At 44.2% G+C, this 17862-nt stretch overlaps 1 protein-coding gene across 1 annotated transcript in view; it reads right to left on the minus strand.

Moving 5' to 3' along the window:
- Nucleotides 1–10784: 10784 nt before the first annotated feature.
- The window catches only part of LOC138602687 (Na(+)/H(+) exchange regulatory cofactor NHE-RF2), a 37294-nt gene continuing 30216 nt past the window's right edge, over nt 10785–17862 (minus strand). The window contains exons 4-6 of the mRNA XM_069674216.1: nt 13570–13723; nt 12962–13080; nt 10785–12851 (exon numbers count right to left, since the gene is read on the minus strand). Coding sequence (XP_069530317.1) covers nt 12687–12851; nt 12962–13080; nt 13570–13723 — 438 coding nt within the window. The 3' untranslated portion in view covers nt 10785–12686. The remainder of the gene's footprint in view (nt 12852–12961; nt 13081–13569; nt 13724–17862) is intronic.

Below are 17862 nucleotides of genomic sequence, written 5' to 3' on the forward strand. Positions count from 1 at the left end.
ACTTCTGAATATGGCCATCAAGAGAATACAGGGTACAAAAGCTACAACTAGACTATTGATTTTTATATTATTGACTGGCTATCAGTCCAGGGTGTAACCCGCCTCTCGCCCAGTGACAGCTGGATTAGGCTCCAGCCCCCAGGATACGGACAGGATCAGAGGTAAAGATAATGGATGGATGGATCCTGTTAAAGATTTTCATTTTAATAAATGTCTGTTAAGCTGAATGAGGTAACATTATGGTGATTAAGCCTATGGCCCACTGATGAAAGCCTTTGCATTTGCAGTATTACAGACTGGGTGTCTGAGGTGACACAAGCGGCGCCCAGTTAGTGACGCGTTCTCCATCAGCCAGCAGTGGTTGGTCTGCCAGAGAGGGTAGGCAGAGCTAAGCGGCTGCTTTTCCGCTCTCTGCAAGTGTTGTGAGTAAACAGTAATCTACTATGGCTGAACAAACAAAGAAAAGATGGATGACTACAGATACAACTTCAGAAATAAGTAAAAATCCAAATAAAAAGAAACAAACTCGACACTCAGATGAAGCAAACTTTCTGAAAAGGAAAGCGACCGTCAGCCAGGAAAATCAAGAGTTACAACCGGAGCCAACCGCGGACGTCACACATGCAGCACTGTGTGGATATCTGGGAAGTGTGCTCCCACAGGTGCCGCCAAAGAGAACGAGACTGAGATCTTCAACATTAGCACTTTAAGGGCAGTAGTTAGCGCTGTTGCCTCACACCTAGAATGTTCCTGGTTCGAATCCTGTTTCAGACGTAGCGGGCCTTTCTGTGTGGAGTTTGTATGTTCTCCACATGCATGCGTGGGTTCCCTCCGGGTACTCTGGCTTCTTCCCACAGTCCAAAGACATGCTCGTTAGGTTCAATGGTGACTCTAAATTGCCCATTGTGTGAGCACGAAAGGTTGTCTGTCTCTGTGTGTCAGCCCTGATCAGTCCAGGGTGTAACCCCGCCTCTCGCCAATGACAGCTGGGATAGACTCCACCCCCCTGTGATCCTGAACAGATTAAGCGGGTTGGATAATGGATGGATGGATTCTGTTAATAGTTGTTTTTAACTTTCTTCATGCATCTCAATGTAACAGACTGGTCTATAGAGATACGAGATCCTGACATCCCCATCAGGTGATCAAGCCTCTGGGAGCGACGCCAACTCTTTCAAGCCTCCATGTGTAGCCGGCAGTTATTGGGATTGATCAATAAATGATCTCCAGGCCAAGACTTCCTTTTCCTGTTCACTCTTCATTGTTTACAGTCTGACAAACAAGGAGTACAGTCTGGACCTTTTGTTAGATTTAACACTCTATAAAAATTGATTGATTGCGAGGTGACTAAGTAAGTGGAGATCCAACGTCTACTACAAGCTTGTAAGCTGACTCATAGCTGTTGAAAGAGATAATAAAAAAGGTGACAGACAATGCATGATGGCCTCTTTAGCTCTCCACAGGGACAGCTTTCTATTCAATACTATTCAGAACGCAAAAGGAAACCAGAACGCTTCTGACACCAAGAAAGTTGTCCCTCGCCGACAGGTTCTGTATTCACCTGGAGAATCTGTTTTATAGAGACGGAATTGATTCAAGCTCTCGTTCAGCCATCACTAACAGGCTCCTGTGCTCTACTTTCCATTATATTACAACAAAACAGGATCTACTGCTGCATATCAGAAGTTTAAACCTTTGTAGGCTTGAATCGTTAAACAAGCATAGAGCATGCTAGCATATAAAACACCCTCAGGTCTCATGTAAACTTAAAATACTTTGGATTTTAAGTTTTCAAACTTCTTACCTGTAAACCGGCGTCTAAGAACGTACACCTTCCGCTCTGCGCCGCGGTTATTACAGACGCGACTTGTCCACGAATGAGCATCGTTTGTTGATCCCATGATGTTCAGCCTGCGATGGCATCGGGCTTCTGGGGAGCGTTGTTCTTTAAAGGCGACTGAAGACAAAAAAATATGGATTGAAAAAATAATGATCCTTCTCCAGACGTACGGATGCAGAGAGGCTCTGTTTCAGGGCTGGATTATTTGAGTTACAGAAATGTTAATGGGATTTTACTGGAAGTTTACCTTGGCTCACAAGATAATATTTACATTTGTTTTATTGATGTATAACATGCTGTAAAGTTCTGTGTTGTGGAGATTTGCTCTCCTAAATGTATTTGGCATTAAGTATCTTCAGTAGGGGAACCCGCCTTAGTTGCAGTATGGTTGCTGCAGAGGGCTAATCCAGCGACCTGTCAGCTCGTAGGCGACCTCCTTAATCAACCTGTCAACCTTCCTCCATCTCCTCCTCCTCATCTCCACCCTAAATTAGGAGCCTGGGCTGCTGTCCCCCCGTTCCCGGCCTCCTTTCCCCCATCCAACCCTGACCCAGTGCTGGGACGTTTGAGGTCATAACTTTTTCTATACCTCATCCCATGCTGGACCCTGTCACTGGAAACCAGTCCAGAACTCAGTCATAAAGTCCAGTTACAGAGCAGCACGTCTTAACCGAGCTCAGAAACCAGCCAGCTAAGAGGCTCCGAATGGATCCACTTGACTTTGACTGCTCTGTCCTTATTTTCTCTCTCTCTCTCTCTCTCTGGTATTTATGTGTTGGCAGTTGCTGTGGAGACAAGACACACAAACACTGTGGCGGTAGACAGGAAGTGCTGCGGAACCACAATGGCGTCACTGCGGCTCTGCACTCGCTCTCTCTCTCCTCTCTCTCTCTCTGTCTCTGTCTGCCTCAGCCAGCTCACATGCTATTATCCTTAGCTCGCTACACAGAGACCACAGTGCTCCCTCTTTCTCTCTGTTCTCTCCTTTCTCTCATTATTATTAGCATTGCTTTTTCAGCTGTGTCTCCCCCTCTCCCTTTCTCGTTCTCTCCTCAACTTTATACCACGTTAGCTGCTTTAGCGTTCGGAAAAATCGCTGTCTGATTTGCGGTGTCTAGAATGCCTGGTGTTAAGTTGATGTGCTGAAAAGCTGTTGGGCATCAACCGCTTTAAATGTCCGACCTGCGAACAGGGCGTTCACTTTCGAGAAGCTACTCCCCGCTCTCAAATCTGGGTCAAGAATGTGTGTGTGTGTACTGTATGTTTTGGAGTTTGCGAGAGGCCTGCGAGTTTGAGCTGAAGGGCAAAAAAGCAGCATAAGTTACATTTTTAATTGTGCAAAAAGAATGTGTAGAAGGTTTTAGATTACATGGTAGTGTATGATGAAGTGAGGGGCAGATACAGCGAGGGCAGCGCCGCACAGAGCACAAGGAATGTGTGTGGTCCTATTGCAGAGTCTTACATCAGACTGGCATTAGTGTACAGTGAACATCCCTCCTGTTCTCCCTCTGTCTTTTTTTTACACACTCCCGCTCTAAATATACACCTCTGGAAAAACCCCTTGAGAAGATACTGCCCTCTTCCACTCCACACGCTAAAAATATCCAGCCAAGACCACCTTTAAAACCCCCCACACCCGCCCACACTGTCGGTCTTTCTTTCTGTCCTCACTCCCCTCGTTGGCTTGTTTACGTCTGGCACTCAACGCCCGTTCATTATCTGACACAAACTCTTTAATGGGATGTGAGTTGTTTCTTTCCTTTGACTCCCTTTTCTGCTCCCTCTATCGCTCCTCTGACTGATAGCGGCGCCTCCTCCCAATCCCCCACTGCTGCTTGGCATTTCTGCTGACATAGACAGCCAGTCATCCATCCATCGAGACCGCCAATCAGACGCCCAGCCAACCTGTCTGTTGACCGACCAGCTGACCACCACGCCTGGCCAGCTAGCGAGATGAAGCCCGGTGATCGGATCACTTCTCTGGACACACAAAGAGGAGAAACAAGAGGTGGATTTTCCTTTAATTAAGCTCACAGAGACAAAGTGAAAAACCACGCCCGCCAATTTGAACCAAAATGCTAAAGGCTAACAACATTCCTGTAACTAGCTAAAAACACAAGATTTCAGACTGCACCCTATGACTAACAGAGAGGAAACATTGAGCCTCCCTTCTCCTTATCTTGTTCTACTTGGAGAATAATCAGGATGATCTTACCTACATATTAAAACCGGCCTTGCATAGCTTAGCTTCAACCTCTACAGATGTAAAGCTGTGAGGATCTTTCATTCTGTGTCGACCTTGGCGACCCCTGTGGACAAAGCGGTTCGTCTTATTCCTCTGCTGATCCTGTCCTGAGCGTGCAAAAGTCGTGTTTCTGATAAGAAATCACATCCTGCTGCCTTATAACTGTCGACGTATCAGCCACTCTGAAAACGTACACAAAGACAGTTTCTGCGTCATGCTGATTATCTCCTTGTCTAAAACCGATCCAGTGACAGCGGTAACAGACATTAAAAATATCTTTGGTAGAAAATCAACCTTCTTGCTGATGGTCTCATATGCTTTTGCAGGTCACATAGAAGCACCAGCTGAAACATCCTCACAGGAGCTTTAAAGGTTTAATCTCAAATGTCTCTGTTTTGTTCTCTTTGGCGGCACCTGTGGCGATATACAGTAACTGCGGGAGCACACTTCCCAGATATCCAGACAGTGCTGCATGTGTGACGTCCACGGTTGGCTCCGGTTGTAACTCTTGATTTTCCTGGCTGACGGTCGCTTTCCTTTTCAGACTGTTTGCTTCATCTGAGCGTCGAGTTTGTTTCTTTTTCTTTGGATTTTCACTTCTTGTTGAAGTTGTATCTGTAGTCATCCATCTTTTCTTTGTTTGTTCAGCCATAGTAGATTACTGTTTACTCTCAACACTTGCAGAGAGCGGAAAAGCAACCGCTTAGCTCCGCCTACCCTCTCTGGCAGACCAACCACTGCTGGCTGATGGAAAACGCGTCACACCCAGTCTGTAATACTGCAGATGCAAAGGCTTCCATCAGTGGGCCATTGGCTCAATCACCATTGTGTTGCCTCATTCAGTAATAGATAGTGACTTAACAGATGTTTATTTACATGAAAATCTTGGAACATATTACTTTAAATGTTCAGTCTTTGTATTCGGATGCTTCTAAAAACATTCTGGCATGTGCATGCTTACACACTGCAGCTTTTTCAGTCATTTGCGAGCAGAGGAAAATGACCAGGAGGTATATTGACACAATGCAAAGTCAAATAAGAGGCAGGAATAGTTTTTGCTTCAGGTGTGGGCGGGACTTTACTACGCTCTGTCTCTGTAACAAAAACAGCAAATCAAGGAGAGAAGGACATTAAAGTATCATCTCAGAGTCGTCAGTCGTTCTAAAGATAAAACAAGTTAAAAACAAGTGTATGAGCAATGATTTATTATTAATGAAATGCTGGTGGCGTTGTGGGCTGTGAAAAGAGGAAGAGGGACAAATCCGTTGCTGGTGAAAGAAGCGGTAAGAATGTAACTTCATCTCAGTTTGAGGAACTGATTGAAGTCGTGTACTGTACGTGTAAGACAAGCCATTTCTATGTTTGTTTGCTGGTAGACGAGAGAGGAAGCCTATCTGTGTCCATATGGTGTTTCTGTTCCTCCGCTCAACCGCTGACATCATCTGGAGTGACACACGGCCGGGCGACTTCCTGTGTCCCATTAATCACTTGTGTGTTAACAGGCGCACACACTCTCCCCAATTCCTGTACCCTTTACAGCTCGGCACCACATTCCGCCCTCTCTCATTAGCTCCCCGGCTCCAACATCAGCCGCGAGCGCTCCTTCCCAGCTGGCCTGACTACTCATTGCTGACCTTTGACCTCCCCCCATTTCAATAAAACCTCCGTGCCATGCTTTCTCCACCTGCTGCTCACCTGCTGGAGGGTTAAGCAGGGAGCCGGGTCTTTAAACACGCCTGTAAAAAATAAAAGGAGATTGAAAAAAGCGTTTTGTTTTTAACTGGAGCTTTGATCAGAGTCAGAGGGAGCGCTTTAGCTTTCCCGCACTTTTGTTGAAAAAAAAAACACAGCCGTTGGAGGACAGGTGATATTTCTAGTGTGTTATCTCTGCAGAGATAAGACTGACAAGAGGGATCATCTACAGCCGTTCTGATTGGCTGTTTTGAGGTGAACTTCAGCCACTTGTGAGGAACAGAGAGTTGAAAGTAGGGGAAAGTTGCACACAATGTCGTATTCATGAGTTGGGACATTGTTCTTTGGTTGGTGCGTTTAGGAGCTCGAAGTCGTCATGTGGAAACAACATGCAAGCAGTTAAAAGTACAAATATTATATTTAATTATTCAGAACTAAACTAGGTAACTGAAGAGGACAGGAACGTACGAATGAGCCAAAATGCTAATTTGCGGTATTTGAATTAAAGCAATGATCTTTTCATGTAAATAAATGTCTGTTAAGTCTCTATCTATCGCCGAATGAGGTAACACAATGGTGATTGAGCCTATGGCCCACTGATGAAAGCCTTTGCATTTGCAGTATTACAGACTGGGTGTCTGTGGCGACTTTCATGGAAAAAATCACAAGCGGCGCCCAGTTAGTGACGTGTTTTCCATCACCCAGCAGTGGTTGGTCTGCCAGAGAGGGTAGGCGGAGCTAAGCGGCTGCTTTTCCGCTCTCTGCAAGTGTTGCGAGTAAACAGTAATCTACTATGGCTGAACAAACAAAGAAAAGATGGATGACTACAGATACAACTTCAACAAGAAGTGAAAATCCAGAGAAGAAGAAACAAACTCGACGCTCAGATGAAGCAAACAGTCTGAAAAGGAAAGCGACCGTCAGCCAGGAAAATCAAGAGTTACAACCGGAGCCAACCGTGGACGTCACACATGCAGCACTGTCTGGATATCTGGGAAGTGTGCTCCCGCAATTACCGTTTATCGCCACAGGTGGCGCCAAGGAGAACGAAACTGAGATCTTCGAGGTTAGCACTTTAATAAAGAGTGTTCACTTTCAGGCCATCATAACTTTGGTCCGCCATGTTTCTGCGTAATATAACGTGAAGTCCGTCAACTCAGCAAGTCGGATTCCAACATTTTCTCGACTTTCCCAGTTCTTGCTCTGACTTTAGGAAGCCTTTACGTGAATTTTCCCAATCGGAAACTCATTTTTTCGGATTATTCCGACACCCTTTGAATGCGTGGAGTTTGTAACATTTTAAACATTGCTAAATTGGGTCATTATTTTCTGTATTACTTCCAAAGCTTTGGCAATAAATGATGCCATTAAGCTCGCTGCAATGAAATGAATACAAATGGCGAGAAAAAGATGTGTTTGAGAGCGCAGGAGTCATAAAGCTCGCTGAGTGGAAGTTAGTCATCATTGTTAAGTAGAGCAGTGAGAACCTGCAGTATATCAACTTTTATGATCCTGTAAAAACGCACTGATGCATCTTTGCAGGGAGAACGAGCTGATGGTCTTTCTTCTGCTGCTATTAAGAGATGTGGAAACTCTCTCTCACACACGCAGACAAAGAGACACGCTGACGGGGTCAACGGTAGCCAAAATACACATTTAGTGTGGGATGAGCCATAGTCTGTAGCTGTATGTAAATCTCAGCCTACTCGCACATCAACACGCAGACTCCTCAGTGTAAATACAGTCGGTTATCTCTGACTGCACCTACAGGAGCTTTCTGCTAAAACATCAGGCCGTGGGAAAATACACCAGAAAATCAGCCAGAGGGGACGAAGACAAACTGAAGAACAATCAAACACACACACAAAAACACTATGTGACCGCCTCAGAAACACACACACACACACACACACACACACACACACACACACACACACACACACACACACACGCGCGCCTCAGCCTTGTTGAACTTCTTTCTTTTTACTTTTTTCCAAAAACTTAATCAAATAAACGCAGCGTGTTGTTCACACCCAGGTGGCCTTTCTACATGTGTAGGCGTCTGACAATAAATGGGTGGTTAAGCAAGTTAAGCCAAGGTGTGCACAAACTGGGTGTGTCTGTGTGTGTGTTTCCGCTCCCCCCACCCATGTGAAGGGTGCTCTTGGGAGAGGGTATGTGCCCGCACTCGTGCCCTCTGGCTCTCGGCTTCCCTCCATTTTAGCGCATGCACTCTCCTCTCCTTTCATCTCTCTCTTTTGCAGCTCTTTCTTTTTGTGTGTTTGTTTCTTCTTTTCTCGGTTAGCCCAAATTATTGCACTCGTTCCCCTCTCGTCCTCTTTCCCTGCTCCTCTCTCTCTCTCTCTCTCTCTCTCTCTCTCTGTACATGTTGGTGTAGCTGTCCTTATTTGGCTTCCCTTTGACTGAGTGGGAGTGTGAGCATGAATGTGACTGTGTGTGTGTGTTTCCTCCTGACTGTGAGTCACTGGTTGCCTGACTCACGAGCGCTAACAAAAACACACGGTTGCCATGGGGACGCCCGCCCTCCCCCTTCTCCCTCTTCTCCCTCCCCCCTCGCTCCCTGTCAGTCTCTGGTTTCTCCTCCTTGCGGGCACCGCTGCATCCCGGGCAGCCCTGGCACGCTTACATGGGTGGCACCGTAACTTGGGTGGGATGGCGGCGGCGAGGTGGGAATCTGAACAGGGTTGGAGGAGAAAGTAAAAAAGATTTAGAGACACAAAAAGTGAATAAAAGTGAGGCTGAAAGAGCACAGGTGAAAGAATGGTTTATACAGAGAAGTAAAATTAAAGTCAGGCCGCCTGCAGGCGAACAGAGACCCCGGGTGCGGGACAACAATCATCTATCATCAGTAGAAAGTAGAAATGTGTGCATTGGCTGAGGCCGGATAAACAGAAAGTGCCCACCTGTGGCTCTATTCTCTGCCTCTGTTCTCGCTCTTTTTACTGCTCTGAAATTGCAGACTGCTTTGAAGCGGCCGTCCTTTGATGTGCTGCCGTCACTGCTCGGCCTTCTCATAACCTCCAGGGAGCCTGATAATGTGCCCACGTGTGGCGTTACATTTCCACACAGATCAGGTAGGGTACTGGGTGTACCAACAGCCGCACGCCACCACGTTTGTCTTACTTCCTGCATGCTAAATGCTGAAGGTGCGCCACCTAGTGTGCAAAAAGTATATACTTTTATTTTGGCATCTTTTATAAGTGGAAATGAGTGTGATTATCTCTGTTATACCAGAGGCTGCAAAATGAGTTTTAAAAAAAACTTTTGTAAACAGGCTTTTATGTAAATCATCTTTTATGCTTTGACTTCAACCCTCACAGTTAGAAGATCACAGGTTCAAACCCCAGTTTGGGCAAAAGCGGGCCTTTCTGTGTGGAGTTTGCATGTTCTCCCCGTGCATGTGTGGGTTCTCTCCGGGGTCTCCGGCTTCCTCCTTGGTGACTCTAAATTGCCCGTAGATGTGGGTGCGAGTGTGAAAGGTTGTCTGTCTCTGTGTGTCAGCCCTGTGATTGACTGGTGACCAGTCCAGGGTGTAACCCCGCCTTTCACCCAATGACAGGTGGGATAGACTCCAGCCCCCCGCGAGCCTGAACAGGATAAGCTGTATAGATAATAAATGGATGGACCTCAACCCTTTATAATATTTAAGCCAACACTAAGACACACTCTGTGTTGTCTTAGTTGCCTACGTCACATTTCACCCATCATTTCTATTATTATTTACTTTCTTTTCTTGTTGTTTTTTGTGTTGTTTAAAGAACTTGAAAAAGTGCCAAACAAATAACATTATTATATTATTATTTACCCACATGTGAACTATTGTCATACTCTGCTGATCGTAGAAACATTTGAGTTGTCTCCACCAAAGAGACAGGTTTGCCCTCTAAACCTCTCAGATGGACTCTCAGTTGTTTTAGATCCATAGAAGTTTAAATTCACATATATTTCTCAAATAAATATAAATAATAAATCACATTTTTATAACAGACTTTTGTTTTTATCCCTGTTTTTCTTTACCCCATTTAGGCCCCTCCGAATGATCGATTATTACACTTTGGAGGAGTCCTTCCCCTCGGACCCCTGGACTATAATTTAAGCTGCATGTAAAGCAGGTAAGACCGCTTCACCTCATCCAGTATTAAGGTAGAATAGTGCATACACATCATGCATCAGTATTAGTATTCTCTTATATGATTGGGATATGATTTCTCATTTTTACTTTTGAACTTTTGTTGAAATGTTCCCGATGAAACTTCTCAACTTTTCCTCTAGAAGGATTTAATTAAAGGACTTTTATTCCTAGACTTTTTATAACATCGTTGTATGAGTACTTTTACTTAATTCAAGCATCCTAGTGTTTTGTACTCAGGAATAAACACACACAGAGGGTGGATAAAAGTTGCAGACAAAAACACATCCATGTTGGGCGCTGGGTTAGCTCAGTGTGTCGAGCAGGCGCCCCACGTACAGAGGCCACAGTCCTCAACTGATCGCGGTCTGTGGTCGTTTGGTGCGCGTCACCACCCACTCTCTCGTCCCTACATTTCCTGTCTCTCTTCAGCTGTCCTGTATGATAAAGACAAAAGCCAAAACAAAACACATCCGTGTACTGTACAATTTAAGGCAGACAAAGAAGATGCATTTAAAAGCACAGATGCACACTTGTCTCCCTCACACGTACACACACACACACACACGAATGACCTCTGTGTGACCTTTGTGTGGCTCACAGCAGCTGGCTGGTGGAGAATCCTGAGAACAGGCTGAAACTGAAACTGATCGCCAGAGTAATCCCCAGTTAGAGAGAGACGGGATGGAGGGAGGAAAGGAGGGGAAGCAGGAGTAAAAATGTGAGCGTGTGAGAGAGCAGTTGAAGGAGAAGAAAATGAGAGGATGAGAAATAGAAATAAAAACGGAACAAACGAAAGTGATGATAAAACGAGCAGAACGGAGACAAAGACAATTTTATATATTCAAAAAACGCCATTGTCACACTTTATTGAAAAATGCAACCTTCCATATATACTGTGTGTTATTACTGTATATACATCGCCATGGTAACAGGGAACAAATAGAGTCAGTATGAAGCTGTAAGGGTACAAAAAGACAAGATGACGTTTCACCGACTTTGAGAGAGCAGCCCTACTTTTTCTATTACTTTATTTTAACAAGGCTTGGGTTAGGCATGTATACCTTATCGACACACACACATTGTGCTCTGAGTGTGTGTGTGCGTCTGTGTGTGACAGCTGTCCCTGTCTGTGCTTTAATCCTCAGTAAGCTCCGCGGCTCCCACAGTCTCTTCCCTCGATCTTTCAGAGCATCTCTGCCCTCCCTGTGTTCCTCTCCTGCACCCGCAACCTGCAAACTAGTCACATCCCGTCACTCCAACTGTTACGTTTAGGATTAGCATCAATAATAAAAAAAATAATAATAAAAAACACTTCAGTTCGCCCTCCCTCCGTCTGGTGAAGCTCGTATCATGACTGTCCAAAAGAGACTCTCTTACGTCACTCAGTGTCGGCCCGACGAGATTCAGCTCAACTCCACGCGACACTTTTGGACTTTTATTTGCAATAATACACGTTTAATTACTAATGATTTAAATTGCATAAAAAAATATTGCAAACTTTAATAGTTTCTTAAATTTTAAATGTATTTTTTGCTTACTCTGTGGAAAGCTTTGCACTTAAATCTGCTCTTTTTGATTGCAAAATAAAAACAAAACTGCAACCTCCTCGTGCAGGAGCAGCAGCAGCTTTGCTTAAAGGGCCAGCGAACTGCTCCTTTAAGAAACAAACATTGTTAAAACAGATGGCCTGGGGCAAAAAGGCAAGAAAATCTGCCTATTTACAGCCCCGGTAGCTCACCTGATAGAGCGTGTACAAACAGCGCTGAGTCCTTATCGCAGCGTCTGAGTTTGATTCAGACTCTGGCCCTTCGCTGCACATCGTCCTCTCCCTCTCCCGTCCTTCTCTTTAAATCTTCACGTATCAAATAAATGCAAATTGGACAAAAAACAAAATCTTCCTTCCTTCTACCTTCCAGAGTTCATTATTAACTTCATCAGTCCGTGTAATGTTAGTGGTGCTTCCCTTTGTCATGCACGTGTGCACCGGAGCTCTGTGGGGAAAGAGGTTAGTGGTGATACACTTCATACAAATTGATGCTAAATAACAAGTTACATGAAGTTTCTTTGATTAAAGCGGGCTGATCTGAAGATCAGGTCATTACCTCCATGTAGAAGCACAAATATATGTTGGATACATTGAACACAACCCGCTCACACAGCCGTCCTCTCCTCTGTCTGTGGTAATTAACAAACGTCTGCTGGGCCGGAGGGTCCCGACTCTTTCACAGTGATCTCTGGGCTCCTCTGACTCCCACAGTGTCCACAATCATTCATGTCACAGTGTCCGTTAAACTCTTTAAAATGCGGTCCTTGATGGTGAGATACTGTTTTTTATTTATAGTTGTTTATACTTTTTAATATAAAAATAATTGTCTCCCTCATTTGTTTGAAATCAGTCTTTAGAAGTGAGGCGATTAGGACGAGCAAAGTTTAGAAAAAATGTGAAAATATGTTTGCAATACTCCGTCTGATGAAGCAACATGTTCGGGACGATTTTAGGAGGCTCTTCCGTCCTTGATTTCAGTGAAGAATACAGTTTCTTCACTTTGCAGAGAGAAAAATAGCCGTGTCAGAGTCTCTTAACTGGTTAAAAAAGTAAAATCCATTTAACAACATTTAATTCCAGGAAGAAAATATCCTCTTGTTGTTCTTTCTCTGATCTGTGTAGTGAGAGGGTCGTCCCTCCACAACACAAACCCGTCCACGCTGAGAGCTGCGAACAGCTCACGTCTCTGTCCTTTGGTGTTTAAGTGTCATCAGAAGTTGCTGAACAGCTCGTATTTCTTCATCCAGTCCATCTGCGGTGCCTTCCTCTTCTCTTTGGCGTGGACCTTCAGCTTTTCTTCGGCTGCCGTCGCGCTCAGAGCCAGGCCCATCTCAGCGAACGGGTCCAGCAGCCGGCCGCCCTCGTCATCAGCGAGCTGCACGGGAGGTGGAGATAAAAGATAAAGATGGAGACAGACTGACTGACTATCATGTGAAACTCTAAAGAGGAAACAGATCAGCATACAGGGATGCTGAAACCACCCACCTGCGTGCTGTTGCCCTGGCTGCTGAGGTCGGAGCGCGTGGAGCGGATGGACTGTGTGGTGGAGCTGCCGTTGATCTGAGGGTTGTGGGAGCCGTTGGATATGGACGGGCCGTCATAGTCTGTGGGAACAAACAAACAATGCACACAGACGGCACTGAGGTCTTTATATATTCATCACACATTCGAAGGATTGAGATGTAAGTTGTTTTAGGGTCTGACAGTCAGTCAAGGATGATACTTTTTTCTGCCTCAAAGAAAGCGGCGCCCCCAGATGCATCATTTCATAACACATCTCGGACATTTTGCCAAGAAGGGAACATCAAGACAGGTTTGTTTTGGTTTAACCTCCAAAAAAGCATCTTATAATTTAGCTGAAGATGCAAAAAAAATACATTTCTGGAGAATAAAGTTTACAAAAATGAATGAATAATGAATAAGTGGTTTTAATTGAGCCGTGTCTACTTCTGGTTTGTGCTCTTTTGTTACTAGTAGTGTCTTGTGCGCCTGTTTGGGCTGAGCATGTTGTTTTATGCATGACACATTAATAAATCAATCAAAATGAAATCATATAAAATACTCCTGCTATCTTTGTGTCTGTGCAGCCGTACCTTTGATATGGTTGACCGCGGGGACGACCCCCCTCCTCTTGAAGTGTTCGTCCGTGTCGGGGTCCACCACCAGCAGCCAGGTCTCGTCTCCTCCTTTCTTTATGAAGGCCACCACCTCCGCGTGCCGCATGCCCTCGATGTTCACGCCGTTTACCTGAAGAACAGAGACAAACAGAGGAGCAGCTTGGTAAGAAGGGAGGAGATTTTTTTCTGAGCTCTCCATTAACAAACTACAATAAGTGCTAGTATACATACTATGGCTTATTTTTATGCCCTGTGGCAGCCATAGTGGAAGTCTTTAGAGCTCAGTAAGCATGCTTACAAGAAATGGCTTGATTTTTCCCTTTCACTAAGAGGTGATTATTTCATGGACTTGCACGCTCAGATTATATCAGCATTTCGTTAGTTGATTTCCAGAAAACTTTATCACATTTAATTTTTTACTATATTTAAAGTTTTGTAGCAAAAAAAGAAGATGGAGATCTTTAATTTAACATTGATTAAGGTCATGTTTTCCTTATTTAAAAATAAATCAAAATAATCGTCAGACGAGCTCAAAAGGAGCTTTAACCAGTTTGTGCTTCCTGAGAGTAAAAGTTCCAATTTCAACCTTTATTTTGAAAGTCATGTCTTCCATGGAGCTTAAATAGTTTGACAGTGTTTGTGAGGATGTCAACAGAAAGGTGAATTTCTCTGAATATTTATATTATTTATATATAATATATATATATATATATTTAGCCATAACAATCTGCAGGCTGCAGACATAACGTTGTCACAGAGCTTTCGATCATTTCAAACATACAGAAAACAAAACATCAATCTCCCCAAAAGTTGATGTGGGCATGATTGAGGTCCTGATCCTGACTCCCTCCAGCAAGAGCAGTACCTCCCATTTAAATTGTATTTAAACTGAACAAAAATCTCCCTAAGACAGCAGAATCTATTTTGACTTTTATTTTGAAATTACCACCTTAACAGACTTCCCGTCACTGATTGTCATCAATGTCTACAGCTTGTGCAACCACATTCGTCCAGTAGGTGGAGCTGTGGATCAACATACAGGTTTCAACATGCTCTAAAAGCTTCTCTATCACTCTGCACAGTTAAATGAAACTCGTGTTTTAAATGATAAATTCCTGCAGCAGCGATTCCAGCTGTTCATGCAGCTGTAAGAGAAATAATTTACAACATTAGACCTTCGATTGACTCCTCGTAAACACTAAAACAATTAAGAGAGATAAGTGGAAACAAATAATCTTGTTGGAGGCATTTGGAGGCCTGCGTTTCAGCTTTGTCTGCACCTGGGCTTCTAGCTTCCACCACGCCAAGTCAGTGTTGGTACACAATCAATTATTGATGGCTCTCCTGGGCTCCGGCTATTGTACGGGTTTCAGGTGTCAGATCCTGAGGGGGAATTTGTTTAAAATTCAACTCTTATGACAAGACGGGACGCAGAAAAGAGCTAACTCTTGAAATCAGCTTTTGCTCTCATTTGTGGCAGAGGAAAACGGGGAGAAACAAACATACAAAGTCGGCAAATAGATGCAATGAGAAAGTCAGGGAAGAAAGGAAGGTAAACAAGATCAACAGAGAGAGAGAGAGAGAGTGGAAGGAAGACAACACTGTAAATGATCTATCCCTTCTTCTTCATGACAGACAGATAAGGAAGACATTATAACAGACAGCATCAGTCAGCCGGGGACACAGACACACAGTTTGAAACAGAGAGAACGAGCATCTTTGTGTTGGGCCAAACAACAGGTGTTGTGTCATGTTTCACAGCCCTTCATTAACAGTCCGTCCCACACAAGACAATACACTCTGCTCCCTGCCCACTGGGCTAATTAATACAAGCTGTAGGAACAGTGGAGACACTTATTTCTCAGGGGACTTTTTCCTCAGGGAACCTCTTGATGTGTGTGTGTGTGTGTGTGTGTTTAAGTGCCTCGTAAAAGTCATGGTGGGTCTATCCACCTGAAGTCTGCTTGCACATGTGTGTGTTTGCACGAGCAGCTACAGACGGACCTCGGATGGATCAAAACAAACTGTGTCTAATTCTCCTGCACATCTGTGATGACGCATGTGTGACTTTTAACTCTCCCGCCTCCTCTTTGTGTGTTTGTGATTTAGATGTTTACATCACGAGAGGCCTGTTGAAACTGCAGGACGGCGTTTGCACCATGTTATCAATAACACAAGTTTCAGCAACTGCACGGCCAATTTGTTCCCTCCTTAATCCAGGGATTGATTTTGGCAGATTAATTAGTGTAAATGTGATGTTTCCAGATCGTCTGTCATGTTTTGCCGAGGAAGAAGTGAGTTGCACATTTGGCATAACAACTTTTTAATGGGTTTTAAGGTGATTCCTTAGCAAGCATTCCCATTGTGATCTCTATACTCCTAATTTGAACCACAGGTGTGTAACTCCCGATAAAAGATGTTATCACTTATATCAGTGTTGTGACGACGGATAAAAACTGCAAGGTTATATGAGCACACTGATTTTCGTGTAAATAAATGTCTGTTAAGTCTCTATCTATGTCCGAATGAGGTAACACAATGGTGATTGAGCCTATGGCCCACTGATGGAAGCCTTTGCGTTTGCAGTATTACAGACTGGGTGTGTGTGGCGACGCGGAAAAAATCACAAGCGGCGCCCAGTTAGTGACGCGTTTTCCATCAGCCAGCAGTGGTTGGTCTGCCAGAGAGGGTAGGCGGAGCTAAGCGGCTGCTTTTCCGCTCTCTGCAAGTGTTGCGAGTAAACAGTAATCTACTATGGCTGAACAAACAAAGAAAAGATGGATGACTACAGATACAACTTCAACAATAAGTGAAAATCCAAAGAAGAAACAAACTCGATGCTCAGATGAAGCAAACAGTCTGAAAAGGAAAGCAACCGTCAGCCAGGAAAATCAAGAGTTACAACCGGAGCCAACCGTGGACGTCACACATGCAGCACTGTCTGGATATCTGGGAAGTGTGCTCCCGCAATTACTGTTTATTGCCATGGGTGGCGCCAAAGAGAACAAAACTGAAATATTCGACATTATCACTTTAAAACGACGACTGTAGGCTCTTACAAAATGTCTTTGTCAATCTCCCTGATTAAAAAATTAGAGCCATACTAGCAGCTCTGTGAGACTGCATGTAGCCACAACGATGCTTTGAGCTAAATGCTAATGTTTGAATGCTAATATCAGGATGTTTAGCAGACATAATGTGTCTATCTAAGTCTTGCATGTTAGCATGCTAATATTGTCTTACTAGCAAAGTACAGCTGAGGATGATGAAAGTCATTAGTTTTGCAGGTGTTGGCAAAGGCCAAAATGCGGGTAGGGTACAAAAAGGCAGTCGACAAACCAGTGGGTGACATCACCGTGTGGCTTCGTAACGTTTTAAGTAGTGTGTGTTGTGTGTGAGAGAGTGTGACCGATCATCATCCCGGTGTCACAACAAATCAGCTCTTAATGTGGGAACTGAAGTGAGCGCGCTGTATATTCTTTGATGTCACTTGCACGGTTGTGAGAGGTCCAGACTCTGTGACGTGCTGAGTCCAGGCCGAGCAGACAGACTGGTGATGCGTTCACTGGTGTCACTGCTTCTGCCAAACATCAACAGAAAGCTGAGCGCTCCTCGCAGCCGTTAGCAGCTGCTGATGCACCTCCAGTGTAATGGGGCGTGGTGAGAGAAAAAGACAGCGAGAGACAAGCGGAGAGAGAGATCTGTCATGGTTGTTCGCCTCGCTAACAAGCTGCTGACAGATAACACAAGCACTGTCTTGACGCATGGTCAGAGGCGGTTACAATTATCACACACGCACACACACACGCACGCAGCAGCCATGTGAGTAAACGGCGGTTCAGATTTTTCCGTCCAAACAAAACTAAAAGAGATAAAGTTATCGAGCTGCTGAATTCACACAATTGCCAGAACACTGAAAGTCTTCTTGTTTATCTAACAGTAACACACATGAAGTTCAAAATAAGTGCAAAATACACAAACATTTAAAAGCTTTATGGAAACAGAAAAAACAAAGTCCTGTTTTGTCCAACCAACAGTCCAAAATCTAAAGATTGCAGTGACATTAAACGCTAAGAATCCTTACGTTGGAGAAGCCAACTTCCTAAAGAATTATTCATTAATTAATCTCAATGGGACAAAAGTCCCAGCTCTACACCAAACAGATATTATCAAACATCAAACTGTGTGCGCATCTACATCATGCAAATAAAACCTTTTTTTTAATTAAGTCACCTGACACTGCCTTTAGTGCCCTCCAGCTTCATGTGT

This window comes from Semicossyphus pulcher, unplaced genomic scaffold (assembly GCF_022749685.1).
Source record: "Semicossyphus pulcher isolate SPU_LCO1_2020_fin unplaced genomic scaffold, fSemPul1.0.p SCAF_23, whole genome shotgun sequence".
Classification (NCBI taxonomy): Eukaryota; Metazoa; Chordata; class Actinopteri; order Labriformes; family Labridae; genus Semicossyphus; species Semicossyphus pulcher.